Source organism: Periplaneta americana, chromosome 1 (assembly GCF_040183065.1).
Source record: "Periplaneta americana isolate PAMFEO1 chromosome 1, P.americana_PAMFEO1_priV1, whole genome shotgun sequence".
Lineage (NCBI taxonomy): Eukaryota > Metazoa > Arthropoda > Insecta > Blattodea > Blattidae > Periplaneta > Periplaneta americana.
The window spans coordinates 35236033-35254903 of record NC_091117.1 but is presented as its reverse complement, the minus strand read 5'-3'; the positions used below and the strand labels follow the sequence as shown (position 1 = coordinate 35254903).

General features: G+C 34.0%; 1 protein-coding gene across 6 annotated transcripts in view; it reads left to right on the top strand.

Annotated features, from left to right (window-relative positions):
- The window catches only part of LOC138694538 (chromodomain-helicase-DNA-binding protein 7-like), a 221753-nt gene that overhangs the window by 155798 nt on the left and 47084 nt on the right, over window positions 1–18871 (top strand). For 5 of the 6 annotated variants that reach the window (XM_069818377.1, XM_069818394.1, XM_069818384.1 and 2 more), the window contains 2 exons: window positions 5631–5840; window positions 11914–12253. In XM_069818377.1, the coding sequence (XP_069674478.1) occupies window positions 5631–5840; window positions 11914–12253 (550 nt within the window). The remainder of the gene's footprint in view (window positions 1–5630; window positions 5841–11913; window positions 12254–18871) is intronic. The other variant, XM_069818410.1, reaches the window with a different exon arrangement.

The following is an 18871-nucleotide window of genomic DNA, read 5'->3' as shown; positions in this document are numbered from 1 at the left end:
AGTTAAACATTAGGAGATTCGCCAGTCATGCAGGTAAGGGGAGACAAACTCGTAAGAATAGTCATATAGGAATCTTTAGTAGTTAGCCATAAAATAAGAATGTCCAATTGTGAAAACGTACATATGAAAGTAAATTGTGTGGCAGAACAAAGGAAAACTTCAGACGTGAATTTCCTGGCCATTCAGTTCCATGTAGAAAAAAAAAAATACTAAATTTAGTGAAACAAGTTCTGTGTATGTTGTGATGTAAATTATGTATCACACAAAATGGGCAACACTTAAAGCAACTACTGTGGGGAGCGTGAGTACCAAATGTTACTAATATAACATAGTACATTTTAATCTGGCTAACCTCCGTGAGTTTGCGGGAAAAGTTCGCTGAGACTCATTGTATAAAGAGAAAGTATTGTGATGTTGCAAAAAATCGATTTCTAGATTTTCACGGAAATACGAGATCTTTCCAAAAAGCATCCGACATTATTTTTTCCTGTGTAAACCAAGGACTGTAGGGAGATGAAACTGTGCACAGTAGTTGAGGGAATCTTCATGTGGTTGAATGATTTCAGGCAGACATGACTTATGCGTCAGTCAAGGCAAGATAACCAATGTGTGAAGTGTACTACATGCTTCTCATGTTTTCGTTTTGCCTAAGATGATGGAATACATGGAACAGTGATACTGCATTAAGTTTTGCCAAAAGCTTGGAAATTGACAGCAGCAAATTAGGAAGAATAGGTAAATGGAACCAGATGTTGTAGCAATAGTTACAATTAGACATCTAATAAGAAGAGAAGAACAATCCTCGATAAAGGTTACTCAGAACTACCAAGTAGATTTTGGCACAACCCAGATTCCACTGGAATTACCAGGTGCAAAGGAATATGGAATGAATAGGAGGAAACAGGACCATTCCATAAGATAGAGAAGCTTGGAGAAAAATTCTGATTGAGCCAAAAACCTTTTGAGGTTTGATGTGCCACATTGATTGATTGATTGATTGATTGATTGATTGATTGATTGATTGATTAGAAATAACCAAGTGGAAACAATTTTCAAAATTTAGTGTGTTTTTGGCAACGATGCCATGGATATTACCCAAATAAAATAGCAATATAACTTGTTCAAAGATGGCCGCACATTGACAGAGTGGCCCGCATTCCAGGAGGGTGTCAGCAAGACACAATGCAGATTTATTCGAGAAAATGCAATATGCACCAAAACAGTATTGAAATTACTTCTCAGGTACTGTACATGTTTGCATAGCGACTAAGTATTTATTAGACTCTATCTTTATGGAGAATCCACCGACAATAATTGTGAAATTACAGAAAAAGATTGTAATTTCTTTCACAACTGCAGCAACCTTTATTTGCAAAAGTGTTCGAGAATCTATGTGAACGTTACGAATATTGCATAGAAAATAACAAGTTATTTTGAACATGTGTTCTATTTTTTAAAAAAAGCATCAGTGAATATGAAGTTCCATTTTGAAAGATATGTTTATGTTCCAGTTTATTAAAGTGTTTTATTTAACTGCAGTTTATAGATTACTAGTTACATGAAGCAGAGTATCCATTTTCAGTACTGTTAGCCACCGGCGTGGCTCAGTCAGTTAAGGTGCTTGCCTGCTGGTCTGAAGTTGCGCTTGGGTGCGGGTTCGATTCCCACTTGGGCTGATTACCTGGTTGGATTTTTTCCGAGGTTTTCCCCAACTGTAAGGTGAATGCCAGGTAATCTATGGCGAATCTCGGCCTCATCTCGCCAAATACCATCTTGCTATCATCAATCTCATTGACACTAAATAACCTAGTAGTTGATACAGCGTCGTTAAATAACCAAGTAAAAAATACTGTTTGTTTTGACACATACTGTACTTTGATAAGGGAGGATCGTTGTTTGACTGTCCGAGATATTACTGATGAGATTGGAATCAGCAAAAGTTAAGTTCTGCATATGCGTTTTTAATGGAGGATTTGGGCATATAAACAAGTGGAAGAGAAATTTGTGCTCAAGCTCGAGATCGTGTAGGACATCCTGGGGAGATTGAGTTCCTGAAGACCATGATGATGGGTGTACAGATACGACCTGAAAACCTAAGTACAGTCGTCATAGTTGAAGCAAAATAAAAATGCATAGTACATAATTTCACACAAGACTGCTTGACAGTGATTGATGCACCCAGCGAGTCTGCCTAAAATCACGCATGCGCATGAAAGTTCCTCAAACACTATGCACAGTTTCTTCCTTTCACATTCGTTGCTTTCTGCAGGGATAAATATAGCCGGATACATTTTGGACAGACCTTGTATACGTTTGCAGTATCCTTGATACCAAGAAAATGTTTTCAGACATGAAGTTTGTGTACGAATTTTTCGTAAATTATTGGACGGATTTTGTTTATATTCTCTTTGCCTAATTACGTACCAGTTTGTATGGGAGTGATACACATAAAATATAATTATTTTCAGAAAAAATTAACGAATCTTTATTTGAAATCAATGACTAACAGTGGTATTTTACTCTAAATCGAATGAGACACAATTCTTCGTGATTTTTTATACTATGTGGAATAAACTGGCAAATGAAATGACTTAGTTCATATCTATGAAAATGTTTTCCTCTAGAAATATTAATTGCGTATAGCATTATTGTTTCTCTTGATTGTGATAGCCCATCAAAGTTCTATTGCCTTGAAAGTATTAGCTGTCACTATTTTTAAGCAACCTTTGCTGTTCATGGACGAATGTTTAAAAAGTCTGTTTTACAGCTCCCTATTCAACGATTTAATTTAGTATTTACTGCTGGTTATTTGAAAAGAAATAAATATACCAGCACGTATAATCCCATGATAAACTACTAATAATACAATAACTTGTAATATTTGTATCAATTTTCGTGAATAGAAAAGAAAATGTTGCGAATGGTTACAACATACAAATAGCTATTTTACGTGAATTTATGCAAATTGAATTACATTGTATTTATTTAAATAATATATGTCGTTTATTGATATTAGTTTAATCTTTCATAAGTTACCTCTTGATGATGATAATAATAATAATACTGTAACATAGTGCAGGATACTGAAATCTGTCATGGCATGCCTTACATCCAATTTCCTACCCTTATTATGCATGAAAATTAGAGTTTCTATGCAAATGGAAGCTAGGAAACAATTGCAGTAAGATGGATCTGAAGGTAGGAATATTAAAAGACAATCTCAAGACACAATTTTGGCATTGGAACAAAGTAAATTATAAAATAGAAGCTTATATCAGAACAAGAACCATGTATTTGCCTCTGGACCCACATATTCTTCCTCATTTATAAAGGAAGTAAATCTGTCTGACTAATTAATACTGTGAGAAGATAAGAAAACTTATAATTCCTACTGTCAGACTCTGCTTGTTAGAGTGTGAAGTGAAACCTCATTGCCACATACTATATCTCTTGAGTAAAACTGCAATAGGTGTGGCTATATATTTCATTTAATAATTAAATAGATAAAATGACCAAATACACGTACCAAGAAGAAAAAGCAAGAGGTATTACTGATTTCTGAAGACATCCATTTGTCTTCTTTATATATGAAAAGACAAAGTGAAGTAATACTGGATAATTATAAAGTTAGTGTACATTTTCTGCATAAACATATACTATATTACCTACATATACAGTATCTCATAATAGGGCACAGATTCAGTATATTTAAATGTTACCACCTTGCAAGTTTAGACACAGCTCAGAACACTGTTCAACATCTCTAGTGTAATCTCAGCAGCTGCAGCTGTAATCCATTGTTGCAAGTTATTGTTCAGTACTGTGGATCTTGAAATTGTTTACCTTAGACTTGGTAAACCCCCAGGTAAAAAAGTTTAAGGGGATCAGGTCTGGTGATTAGAGAGTCCAAAGTCTTGGCAAGCCACAACCAATCCATCTACCTGGAAAAGCTTGATTCAGGTAGTCCGGAGATATTCACAAGTTCAGTTCTTGCTAAGTATGGTGGATTTTAAATGGTGATAAAATTCTTAACCTCGCTTCTTCCAAGAGGGAAATAAAACTGTATTTCATAGAATCACAGCACGCAAAAAGATCCTTGCTCCTTATAGAGGGCTCCAGGCAAAATTCGTTGGTCATTTCTCACCAATATCTATTTTCGAACTGAATAACCTCAGCAGTTGAAAGTGTCACTGCTGCTTTCTTTTGGATTTCATTTCAGGTGACACTTCGAAGTTTTTATATTGGGTCAGTTTGTAATAAAAAATCATTCATGTTCACAGCAGAGTCTGAGGTATTGCTACTGTTTTTTAGGCTGCATATAGACATGAGTAATGTAATGCATAACATAACATGTAATGTAACACGAATTTGTACAGATGTCGCACAGGCACAGCAAATGCATTCACTGATGTCCACACACATATATGAGCCAACAGCCATGCATCTTTATGTTTTTGAGAAAACCCACCAGCTCACAGATCAGCTCAAACTGTTTGGTAAACTTTATACATAATGATTGCAGTAATATCCAAATGTACGACTTCATTACATTAAACATTATATTATGTGTTACATTATCCGTATCTGTTCGTGGCTTTGTCATAATAAATGACTTCAAAATTTATTCTGTTCTTTCTTTTCATCTTCAACTTCAGCTTTTCCTCCCCGGCCATGTTTTCTGAAGTTCATATTAATTGACATTTTTGTACCATACTAAATTCAAGAGAAACGATGCTGTATGTTATTTTTGTCAGATTTGAAGTAGATTGGAGAGCTACTTAATTCCAAATGTTAATACTTTAAAATATATTTGAATTCATTAAAATCATAAGTCTAATGTTATTTATTTTTTGTAAAACTGCAAGGAATTATTGCCCTGCATGAACTGGGAAAACTATAATATTGATTCACCATATGTAGTATTGAAAGCAGGGTTCAAACTTTAAAACGAGTTGCAGTAAATTTAGCTTAAAATGTGAACTATGCTCCCTTTGAGTTTGTGCAGACATATCACATTATTAATATATTTATATTTCGAAATGATAAAAATTCTTTTGCATATCGACAGATGCATATGATCATCAAATGTAAAATTCAACTCTGGAGTGTTTCTTTAATAAAAAGAAAACATAACATATGATGTATTTGTTTTGGTAGTATTTGTGCAATTTGTGGTTCTTTGTTCTGAATGCTTCTATTTTTATTTATTACTTTCTATGATGTGTGAACTTTTTAAACATTCGTTCCTTTTCACCAAGAAAATGAATGCGTTATTTATGCATATGGGAACTGTAGAAAAATCCAGTAGATCCCAATTTGTCAGAAAACTGAAGTCAGGTGGACTCTTAATTCCATTTCCACAATTGGACTTCATTTTTTTTTTAACCGCAGCTCTTCTGACTTTGAAATAGATGTGAAATTGGGCATGTTATCTTTATGTATTACCCCATTACTAAATCCCGTATTGGGCATGATGGGCTAGCAGATACAGAATCCTACCACACAACCAAAACCTCATTGAAGGCATGACTACAAGTTAGCAGACAACCTCCCGTTGAGGGCATGATGGGCTAGCAGACACATTCTCACGGGCACCCGTTTGTGTTCCCCCCGGGTCTTGATGTTCACAGTGCCTTGCCGATATACCCACCCTATTGCGATCAGCCCCCTGCCCCCTGGTGGGACACTGACGCAGATAGGTCACTTCTGGTGGGTACCTACAAACATGGTTATGAATGCTACCCTGCTATGAGAAACGACCCGGCACTCGGTTTCCTCGCACGCTGTGGCCCCGATGTTGGTTCTGCTATGCTGATGCTTGCCAATAACACAGAGACAGTGTAAGTATGGCATGCATGTCATTTAGATTATGTTGCTATGCTGCTGCAGGCCGGCTTTGAGTGTGTTGCTGTTTGCAGTTTGTGTTCCCGCATCACAGATTGCTTCACCAACAGCAACAGACCTGTTCCCTCCAAGCACATTAATTTTATAAACTGGCAGTATCTTGAGGGGCTTCTGTATAGGTATGGAAAATGACGCAAATTTTTCATAATTGTTAATGATTTAAGGCATCAAATGCTATACAGGACAGTTTAAGAAGTTATGGATGAACTTGGAAAAAGTTCATATGGGCATGTATTGAGTTGCAAATACATTATTAAGCTGCTTGTACATGATCAAATTTTCGTCAAATTCAGCGCTTCACAAGACTTGCCACTACTTAATACAAGTTTTATTTTCACATCACTTACAGTACTTTAAAAGTCCTTGATTGTCTTGAAAACAAATAAGAATATGTTCTAAACTGATCAAAGACTTGACCATTCTTTGAAGGAATTGACCAATGGGATTCGAAAATATTGCGGTGCCAATATAGTACATTATGCAACGAGCCTATAATGGTAGTAATTAAGACGCGAGTATGTTTATGAAACGAGCGCAAGCGAGTTTCATAATTTTCATACGAGCGTCTTAATTACCATTATAGTCAAGTTTCATACGACTTTTTATGCTCGACCATATTGATTTTTTCCGGCAATTGGTGAAATGAATTTGCGGGAATGTGCTTTGTGAAAGGCTGGAAGATGACTGTGAATTGATGTTAATTTGTGTGTTGTTTTTTTCGACTGAGTTTAATATTGTCTAATTTCATGCTAGTTGTCTTTCGATTGCATATCCGAGAATAATCGATACTTGCGCTTTCATATTGCTACAATGGTATTTTCTGATTGGTAGAACACCTGAACTTTAATGAATAGGTGTACTTTAATGAGGTCCATTAAAGAGCTGCTACCAGGTGTATAATTACTACATTTCGGCATGGTCGAGCATAAAATACAAAAAAACATGGCATTCTGGCTGAGGGAAGTTGTTTGTGAGTTAATTAAATTATATGATTGCCTTTACACCATGGGTTCTTTGCAATATCACAAAAAAATGAAGAGAGATCATGAGTATCATATGAAGAAATTGCAAGGCAGATATCTCGACTAAATATCAATACATGTATTTTATGAATGAATATTCTAACCTATAACATAGTAAATATTTTGTTTTAAAACAATATGCAATCGTAATATTCCTCGTTTTAGAGTACCATACAGTTAAGTAATACATATATTGTTTTGTATAGCCTAGATATTCTCGAAAGGCTTTACATATTTATATTTTAATATTTGGTAGCTAGGACTACATAGGTTACAATCAACTTTGAAGCTTATGTTTTTAAAATCTTGCCAAATCTTTAGTAATATGAAACAGTCTGACATCTTTTTCAGTATGAATCAATCTTTGACAAGTTCTTGTAAAGTATTGAATTAGAAGAAAAATTTGATCGTCTACAAGCATCTTAATGCAATTATTTTTCATTTGTAGGAGCACATCAGAGATGATAATTTTTGACTGGTAGCTTCCATTGTTCGAACATGGAAGGGAGTCTGAATTATAACAATGGCAAATAATTCACTTGTTTAAAACTACCGAATTGTGCAGAAATTTGGAAACATTTGAATTCGGTTTATAACTCAAAATAAAAAAAAATGAAAATCAAATGAAATATTCGATAATTAAAATCTTTTGACAATATATGCAGTCTAGTTGGTAGTGTCCATTACTAATAAACAGATGTACGTACTTAACAGAATTTATTGCTGATATTTTTTTTTTTAGTAAAAAAGCTCATGTAAACATGGGTCCAGTTTCAGTTAGTACTCATTTATTCCCTATTTAGAGAAATGCAAGGATGATCATTTTTGGCTCGTGGTCGACATTGTACACATATGGAAGAATGTCTGAAATTATTGAATGAATTAGTCAGTAGTTACAGTCCTCTGTCAGATAAATCCAGTTTGCTTGATAGTGTCCATGACTAATAAGCACATTTACTTGTAGAACTTTTTCCCTTAGTCATTTAAAAACAAAATTCATGTGAACATGGGTCTCATGCTATGTAATATGCAGTGATTTCAAATTTACAGAAGCACAACCAGAATAATAATTGGCCTACACTGCTTAGTGATGTATAAATGGAAAAGAATTTTTTTTCTTTCTCCAATGGCAGGTATTTCACTTTGCACCATTCACTTGATCCCATTTAGGAGAGATATGTCGAAGCTGTAGTTATTTTTGCCACTATAGGCAATAGGCAATGCCCTTGATGTGCCATGGGAAATAAATTCTATAGCACTGCATAATGATTAATGAAACAATATTGGAATGATGGTAGGGGAAATGAGAATACCTCGAGAAAACTACCATCAAACACAGTCTTTATTCAGCACAAATTCCACTTGGACCCACTAGTATTCGAATCCAGGAAGCTGATGCTCTAACTGTTGGGCTGACTGTGCTCTGGAAAGGCATAAAAATAACGATTTTTTTTTTATATTCGGAACGTTTGAATTCATATGGTTTACAAATTAGAAAAAAAAATGAAAATCAAATTAAGATTTACCAAAGAAATTGTTCGATGTTCACATTCTGCTTTCTAATAAATCCAGTTTGGTTGATGATGCTAATGACTGATTAACACCACATTATTAGGAAATCTGAGCATGTATACAAGCCTAGGCTCATTGACTGGACAGTATGCTTCTGTATATGTTTCTCCACCATTTCCTGTTTGTACATCACTATGAGGCAAACCTTGCAGCCTTATCAATATAATTTAACAAGATATGTGCAATGCAAAGTAATAGTGCTAGTCAGTTGATCTGCATATATTTTAAGATCACCTCGTTCATTGGAGCAGGAAGTGAATTTCTTTTGTAACTACTGCAAACATCGTTTTGTACTAAGACAACAACACACTATTTACAAAAAATTAATTATTCTTTTGTAACTTTCAAATAAAATCACATTTTTTTCAGATTAGTATACAAAAGTATTTTGTACAATTAAAAAGAAAAAGGGTTCCTGCAGTTTTATTGCAAGCATGGACGTGTGATTGATGAAATAATGCTTTTGCTACTCCCACCAGTAGATAATACGAGATGGTATTATTAAGTTCTTAGCTTAACATGAAAAAAATTACTGTATCTCAGAACAAATTTTTATTTATTCTACATAACATCTTCCGTCTTTTAACTTCATACACTTAGCACAACGGTCATAAAGCAATTCTAAGCATAAAAAAATTGCCTTAGTCTGCAAACCATTATTCTTTTGATGAAAACTTCTTCTCTTAGAAGTTTTTCCTTCTATGTTTAGTTTCCAGGCTAAATCTGGCGAATATTATGAGGAATGATCATTTACTTCAAAGCCAACCTCATTATTTTCTGCAATGCAGTAACAATGCTTCCATAGTGGGTGCATTGTCTTGTAAGAACAGCACATAATTGGAAATTTTACCATGACAATTTTTTCCCTAGTTAATAATGCTCCCGTCACAGTTTTACTGTACTGTAAGTACTGTCATAATTATTTCATCTTTGTTCCAGAAAACTGACGACAGTTTTTGAATGAAAAATTTTTATGAATGTGGAGAACAATAGTGTTTTCTTTCTATTGAGTGTTCTTTTGTTTCTGTGTTGTAATAATAAATCCATGTTTCATCCATAGCTACAGTATCGGAAAAGTTAGAAGCACCCCCTTCAAAATAGCAGCAAAACAAAATCTCTGATATATGTTTGAGCCCCAATTCATTGATCCTCAAAAATCATGTTATGCAAGGCATCGATATTTCTGAAGATGTCACAGAAACAGATCTTCTAGCATGGTGTTTATATTTATTCTCCATTCTTCCTCACTTCAATTCTGCAACCCAATATTTGAGGTGACTCGTGAAGGACAATGTTCCCTCAATGTATTCAGCCCATATCCATATAAATTTCCTTGCCAGAGAACCTTTCATAAAAGAGGTGGGCTATTTTATCACTGACCAACACTCAATTTCATCAAAATTTTATTATTACATAATTTCTTAAACAATTCAAAATATAGAATCAGCTAAACTTTTTTGTCACCAATTATGATGTAATTTATTGTTTATCAAACAACATACTCTTTTCCATGATAACAGTTTTCGTTTTCGTTTTCGTTTATAACGAAGGTTCAAGGCTAACTATATATCGGTACTCCTTAGTACAGTTAATACTACTTTTCGCAAGATACAAATTGATACAGCACCATCAATATTGACAGTCAAACAACCCATGTTCAGATGTTATTTTGTTACTTAGAATGACTCCAAGTATAAGCTCACGCTGTATATTAAGTAACATTTATAAAGCAGGTAATATTTCTTATAGGAAGATGAGAAATTAATAGAACATAATTATTAAACTCTGTATGATATCAACTTGAAATTCCATTCAAATCGTTGTTAGAATTGGCATAATTTGGTTGTAAAGGATGACATAACTATCACAAGTTGTAATTGCTCCCACGTTTATTGTTATGAAGTGGCATCATTTGAATTAAGTAAAGTGTGTTTAATTTATGTTGTAAGTAAAAATTGATCTGCATTCGAGTTTCATAGACTACGTTAAATTCTCTATACTATCTATATACAGGAGAGAAGTTTGAGAATGTTGGTATTGTTTCGGTAAGAATAATTTCTTGTGAATTTTTTTTTATTCCCCTCTAATAAACAGTGGCATAGTATAGGACTAAAAGAAAGTAATTGATTATTGTGATAAGTTTAACATTTTTACACAATGATGATTTCCACTCCCCCATTGGCGGTCACATACTTAAATTACCCACCTGAGTATCTCCCTCTAGGAGAGACATGCCATTATTATAAATCCTTCTCCATATTAGCATTATCTAAGTGCACTATGGGAGTTGGTCTACCTACATGATGATAAATGGAGCAGTGGTGGAATGACTGTAGGGGAAATGGGAGTACCCCCTCGAAAACCTACCACAGAACACCATATTTTTGTCCATCACAGATTCCACTTGGGGCCACCAAGATTCGAACCCAAGGAGTTACAAACCCAGCGCTCTAGCTGTTTTGCTAATGCTGCACCTGATAATATACAATGCAGTAAAATATTAATTGATTTCGAAACATGCGTGATGAGATTTTTGAGTACTTTTTGAGATTTAATTTCTGCTTTGTTTTGCAACTACTTACAGTTTCATCATTCAGAATAATGTGACTCAAGACTGGAAAAAGATTCGTATGTTCTGTTGGACCCATTATACAGGACTGATATTTATTTTACATAGTCTTGAATAATGGACCAAACAGATCAGGCAGACCTTTCAGGTCATAAGCGACATTACCCTGAGTTTGGAACTGTAAGTAGATTAGAAACATTGCAGAAATTAAATTTTCACAATTGCTTGAAAGCCTCTTGAACTTCACACTCCAATCACTATGCAACTCCAAAATTTCATAGCTGTTAAATTAGTTGGTGCCTTTGTGTAGATTACCGAAGTTGTCATTGCATGAAATATGCTTAAAATTCACAGATTTGTCATTTGTTTCTGTAATACATTAAATTTTGGCTTACTCATAGTACAGTATGGTTAGCATTTTTGTATAAAGTATTGGGGATTGTAGTTACTTTGTGTGATGTTTAGATTTGTCTATGCAGACGCCCCTTCAAGAGCATACAAAATTTACAATATAGTGTAATAAAGCTTTTGTTTATAAAAACTTAGTGTATATGTGGGTGAATGAGTGCTACCACCTAGCTCATCTTTCTTTTGTTTGAAATAACTATGGTACAGCACGGGATTGGAATTTGTTTGTCTATGTTTTCCCCATTATCTGCTTTTGACCTTTCGTGTATTTTGTGCTCGAATTATTACCATCTGCTTGTTGGGCACTAAACCATGTGAGTTTACAGGAAATTACGAACTTTGAGTCTCTATGCAGTAAGGTATACACAAGTAATCACTGCCTGATAGTAGTGTTGTAGGTTTTCATTTGATTTTTTCCCCCCACTCGATTTATAACAGCAATGAGGAAGATGTCGGTAAAATTACGGAAGATGAAGAAACCCTTGAAGGAGATAATTCTATGGGATTGAAAGACTCAATGAGGGAATCGATGCCTGCTGACATGCTAGCAGAGCCTCCATCGGTGCCAACCCCTGACCAGACAGAATCTGCTTCGTCATCAGCAGAACAGCAACTCTCTGGTGTCAGAGAGGATGATAAATTTCCTATGGAAGAGGATCCGACCAAGAAAGCACCTTGGCCATCGATGGTAGACCTCAATACACGGCTAAGGAGAGTCATTACATCATACCAGCGCAATTTCAAGAAGGAAGAAATGAAATTGGCACAGAAAGCTAAGGTAGGCTTATTCAATAATTGTATTGCCACCTGCATGCATTTCTTTCCTTCAGAATATATCTTCACCTTTCTTAAAGCTGCTGTCAGTGATTTAGAAATAAATATATATGACATTGGTTTTGATGTACACCTCTCTTCACATCAGAATGTCTTACATTAATCTTTGTTTCATTGTTATTATTCAAAACAGTTGCCATTTTACAATCTGCTCATATACATCATCAAGCTGGGTTTCAATTACATAGACATATTATTTGCGAAATTTTATTCCAGAAGTAGGTTTAATTTCTCTTATTAGGGTAAGCATATACAGGTGAATCAAAAGTCTGGAACCATATAAATATCTTCATATACTTGTAAGACCAAGTGCTCTACCAGTGACACATTCGATTCTAGCCCTCGGCTATCTCAAAAGCAGCCATTTTTTATGAAACTTTGAAATTTTAAATGGAAAGGGGGTCATGTAGGTACTCAAAATCATGTGAAATTTTCTGAAAAAAAAAAAAAACAATGGTGCAATCTGTTTTGAGATACTCTAATCGTTTTGAGTTATTTAAAGATAACTGTCATAATGACACAAACATTATTTACTGCATCTACAGATATATTGTAACATGGTACAGTACTAAGGAGGCTTTGGAAAAGATATTTTGTGCAATTCTGGTAATTAACTTTTCCTACTTTACTGTTTGGTTAACCTGTGATAGTTTCAATGCATTAATAATGGTGCAGTCTGTTTTGAGATATCTCTAATCGTTTTCATTTCATTAAATGATAACTGTCACAATGACACAAAAAGAAAATTCTATAAAATGTGCTCAATATGTTGTCTATTTTCGTCGATGCACATTTGTAGACGGATTTTCCAGTCAGACAGAACATTTTGTAGCATTTCCAGGGTGACTTTAGCACAGGCTTCAATGATACGGTTCTTTAAATGTTCCACATTCTCAATTTTCTCTTCATATACCAAGCTCTTTATGTAACCCCAAAAGAAAAGTTAAGGGATGTTAAATCTGGAGACCTGGCTGGCCATTCTACTGGTCCATGCCAACCAATCCAATGTCCAGGAACTGTTCGTCCAGATAGTTTCGAACAACAAGACTATAGTGGGGTGGAGTGCCATCTTGTTGAAAAAAAATGGGTATTCACCTCCTTCGTTTATAAATCAGGAAAGATGTTTTCTTGCAACATGTTCGGATAAGAAATGGCACTCAGGTTCTCCTCAATAAAATACGGTCGAACAATACGATTTCTCCAAATTCCACACCAAACTATTATTTTACCAGCACCTTGCAACATTTCTGTGGCTTAACCCATCAGAATGAAGAATGATATCAATTTTTTCCTCTCTCGATAATTCCATCACGAAAATCAAGAAATGTGTTATAGGAAAACTTCAAATAATATTAATGATGAATTTATGAGGCTCAGTTTGTGAGGTAAATAAAAGTTTATTATTTTGAAGATCTATGTTATTGAAGTTGTTGTTAGATTATCAATTAGGAAGCTTTCCTGTTGATTATAACTGGCTGAATTCTGGTTATTATTAATAAATGCAGAGTAGGCCTATATTGTGTATACATGAATCTTATCAGAACAGGCCAGGGATTGTCCAAAATTTTCTAGTGCAGAAGATTAATTTTCTGCATCTGTGAGAATATTAAATTAACTTTTTAATATAAATTATTCATAGTGATAATCTCGTTTTTAAGTTTCTTATAGACCTTTTGTGTACCTTTCCTTCATTGTTGCCAGAGGCCTCTGCTGTTCTCAATTAAAACATATTTCAGAGATATTTTAGTCTCGACCAAGATATTGACCCACGAAGATATTCTGCAAAGCTAGGAATTTGATAGGATGAGAAACAGATAGCTAATCTTGTCAGGCTTGTTTTACACGTTGCAAATTAATTCCATGGGTCTACTGGCATTGTAGTTTTCCTCCAGAGGGAAGTTATTTTGCCCCTTAGAAATGCATCATCCTAGGCCATCTTTAAATCCACATATCTTCGGAATCTGTGACAAGTATTGTTTGACAAATGAAAAAATATTAACTACTTCACAGGTTGATATAATTTTGACAAAATAACGTAATTTGTTTCTAAAATTGCTTATGATCATATTTTGAAAACAGGATTAAGGGTTGAAAGATGAACAGAAGGGAGCTTTTATTTTTCTCTTTGTAGTACAATTACAGTACGACCAGCCTCATGGTCTAGTGGTCAGAGCTTCTGGCTATAGTTCATGAGGTCCCGGGTTCGATTTCCGGTTAGACCACAGGTTTTTTTCCTTAAAGGGGATTATTCCTGTGTTCGTCCATGATCTGGAATTTAGGTTAAGTTTAGATTTAAGACCTCTCCTGGCACCACATAATCATAATCATCCTATCATATCATTGGGATAATGTAACTCTACCTTCCAGGCTCTCCAACCTCAGAAATGGGTTACAACTAAGCCACTGCCAGGAGAGAAGACCAGAAATGTCGAAAAGACAAGCTGGTGGCATTGGTTTAAAAAAAAAACAATTACAGTACAGATATTATGTTAAACATTTTATAGTATATTAGTTCCGAGCTGTCTATTATTTAAAATTTCGGTATATTACTAATTCTGCAGAATTTTGTTACCAAATGCTATTCTCTTGAAGGATTTTAAAATTCTTAATATAGATCCTTGAATAGATAGAAAATACTGGAATACTGCAGTATTTACCAGTGGTGGTTTTGGTTTCAATGAGTGGGCCCTCCAAAAATATTGATCTAATTTTTATTTTAATTTTTTAAATAAATGGAAACCAGGAAAATAATTGTTCTTTACATCGACTGGACTTACATATACAAGGTAAAGCGCAACATTTTGTAACAGTTTTAATCATTATTTCAGTATGCTGCTTTAATGATATTCACAGTAAAGAAAAATTGCGTTACTTTTACATAATGTAGGTCAATATGTTCGATTATTACTGGTTTAAATTCTCTCCCCCCCCCCCTCTCATTTTTTAAATTGATTAAATCAACACTGGGCAACTTCTAGCATTAATACTGTATTACCTTCCTTCCCTATCTTCCACAACTGTGAACAACACATTCACTTGTTTTGCTCTGTTTCCCATGCTCTCCAGCTCAAAATAGTATGTGATGTCTATGACATTGACACTGATGAGTCAAGGTACTTTGTTTGGACCCACTCAAAATATTTTCCCTAGAATCGCCACTAGTATTTACAAGCAAATTTTTTATGATAAACATTTTTCAAAATAATCTTATCTTCATGATTATCTACTGCCAGTTAATATAGAATAGGTATAATAAAATTTGTGTAGTAGATAGATTTGAAACTAAATAATGTGGGGAGATTGGTAGGGAAAGCTGCAGATTTATTAACTTATTGTTAGAGATAAATGAAACTAATAAAATGAATTTACTTTTTAAATAATATTAATTTCATAGTTTGTAAAAGTCACAATAAAGTGTGTTTACATTCTTTAAAATTTTCTCGAGCTCCTTTTACTTCTGTCTACACCAAAATGAAACTGACGTTTGTTAACATAAAATGCATGGCTGACTATATATAAACATATATGCTGTGTTACTAATTTGGAAATTATATTATTTGTGTCAAAATATTTTCGTATTATATGCAATACTTGAATAATTTGTTTAAATTTTTACAATTATATAACCTTATTAATTACAGTTTAATGTTTTGTTTTAAATAATTTCCCTGTTTTATAACTAGAGATTTTAATTCACATTATATTATTTTCTATTACGACCTTGTGTACTTCAAAAGTTAAGTTGACCTAATACAAATATCTGTTGGCTGGTATGCATGTTTCTTTCCCACAGTATATGTAGCCTACATTGATAAAATTTGATTTATCAGGTGAGTTTAAATTCTGATGAAATTGCTCTGATTTTCCACTCGTAAAAAATAATATATAAATGTAAAACATACATATTCAGTAGTTAAAAATAATAAATTTTATTTGTGCGTTTATGAAATTTGGTGTTGTGTGAGATTCTGAAACATGCCAGTGCACTTTATAAATTTGCATGTAACCTATAAGAATAAAAACAATGATTACTGATTATGTTAGGACAAATTCTAAACAAGCTGTAGTGAATGATAGCCTAAGATATGTTTTATATTTTAAAAAGTAGGCATGTAAATTTGATTCCTGCATCAAAGTCTCAAAAAATAAATTGTGATTGAATATATTGATCCTCCAAGTGTAGTTTTGATGTGGCAGGTCATATTTCTACTATCATAAAAAGATCGCTAAAATGAGCGTGGGGATGTAGAGAATGAACAGAAACATGGAAAAAGACAGGAGCCATTGTAAAACCATACTAATACTATGAGCTGAAACAGAGTCACTAAAATAGAAATAAATAACTTGTTAGCTACAAAAACTGCTAACTTTAAGATGTTATGCAAGAATTTCACAATTAGATAACACAAAAAATTAGGCAATTGGAAAAAAATAGGATGGAAGACATTTTGAGGGTACTTGCCTCTGCGAATGCAGGAATGTAATATTGTTAAATAGGTTAGAGGATGAAATTCAAAGCAGGAAAGTAAGCACAGTAAGAATAGAATAGAAGACGTAAGAGAAGTGTCATTGAAATGGTGAAGATTACATGAACTGAGATTGATAGGGATTGAGAATAGAATTAGGCTGAAGGAAACCATTATTACAGGGATAACTTCTTGACATTAAAGTAATGCGATTTCTATCTTTGATTATAGTTAATATATTATGCATATATGCACATATTTTTGGATGCTAGACAGATGACTGTAAATGAGGAGCATCGTTTCAAAAATGTATTAAGTGCACCAGTGGACGAAATTAAATTTCTTACTTTCTATTTATTTATCTTTCATGCTGTGAAGTCTGATGGTTCCAAGTCGTTATATTTCTAAACTTGAAACAAATATTTAAAAATGGTTTTGTGTAGTGTTTTTAAAACTTGTCCGGTTCAAGAGTAATTCAGTTTTTCGTCATTCGTGTAAAAAAATTGTAAGTTGCACATAATACGTTTTGAAATGATGCTCCTCAAATGGACAACCATTGGGCTTAATAGAGGAACAAAATTTATGGGTTTTTGTGTGAAAAGTGTTACTGTACTATTATATGGGTAATCATATACAGAAGAACTCTGTTAGTCCAAACTGCACTAATCCGAAATTCTGGATATTCTGGACATGCAAAGAGATATATATATATATATATATATATATATATATATATATATAGAGAGAGAGAGAGAGAGAGAGAGAGAGAGAGAGAAGAGCAAAGCAAGGAATAAAAAGAGTAATTACTTGAACTGAAACTCAATTTAATGCTACAGTATTTAGAAACTCAAAATGTATAATATGCAGTACAACTTACTTTACCACTAGTGAATGAATTAGACCTCGGAGGGAGGGAATAAGGTGTGTTTTCCCTGCTTGTATTCCTGTCCCCCCTCTTAATCCAAACTGTCGATAATCCAAACAACACTCCTGTCCCAATTAGTTCGGACTAGCAGAGTTTCTACTGTACCAAAGAACCAATTTCTGCCATCTCTATACAAATTCTCCAGTCATTTCTAAAAAATGATCATAGAGCATAGAGAAAAAAATATATATATATTTTTTTTTCATCCTGCACAAAAAGGCTTTATTCATTTTAACTTAAGGAAATATTATTTAAACTTTCTTATTGATTTCTTGTTCTGAACGATGACATTAACTTAAATTTCTCTTTTTCCATGAATTTGTGTTTAAAAGGTTGCTCTGTCTAGCTCATTTATTACAATGTAATATGCAATTGTTTTTAGGGCTTATCTTTGTATTTGCTGTTATATTCATGAAAGGAAGGTTATTGAAGGTTTAATTGAATTATGCATTAAAGATTGTGTCCTGGTTGCTGAATAATAAAATTGTTTGTAATCTTTAGATACTTAGATATTTCCAATAACAATTTTTAAATATATTTTGCACAAAATTAAGTTTTTAATGAAGTTAAATTCGTGGCAGGACAGCCCATAGAGGGCCAAGGCTTATCAGCTAACTGCTGGCTCACGTCTGCATGCCTTAGCAGAGGTGAACGATCATCCGACCATTACAGGATTAATGTGTGATTGGCTCGATCACAATGGTCCTCTCCAGCTGTTACAGCTAGTTTGCAAAACCAGATTTCGCTACTCACTATAGCTCCTCATCATCATGAGATGCTAAGTGAAAACTAGTCCCATGCACTGGCCGAAATTTCATGAGAAAATGTTCTTCTCTCATGAGGACTGGAAACAGCGCTCATTCCATACAAATCAATAGTTTAAGGTGCGACACTTTCGATCACGTGACTACAGTATGGAACAACTGATTTATACAGGGTGTTCTGAAAAAGAGGTTCCAATATTTAGAGAGTTGATGGTGCATCAAAACAAGAAATAAAAGTTCTACAGACATGGGTCCTAAAATTAATACCTACTGAGAAATGAGCAAATGATCACCATAGCTGTAAGAGCAGCATATCTTCCACTGTGAGCTCTTTGGTAAGAGGAAACACAATGCAAACATTTGTCACTACGTATTACACAGCACACCTTTGTTTGTGATTGTATCAA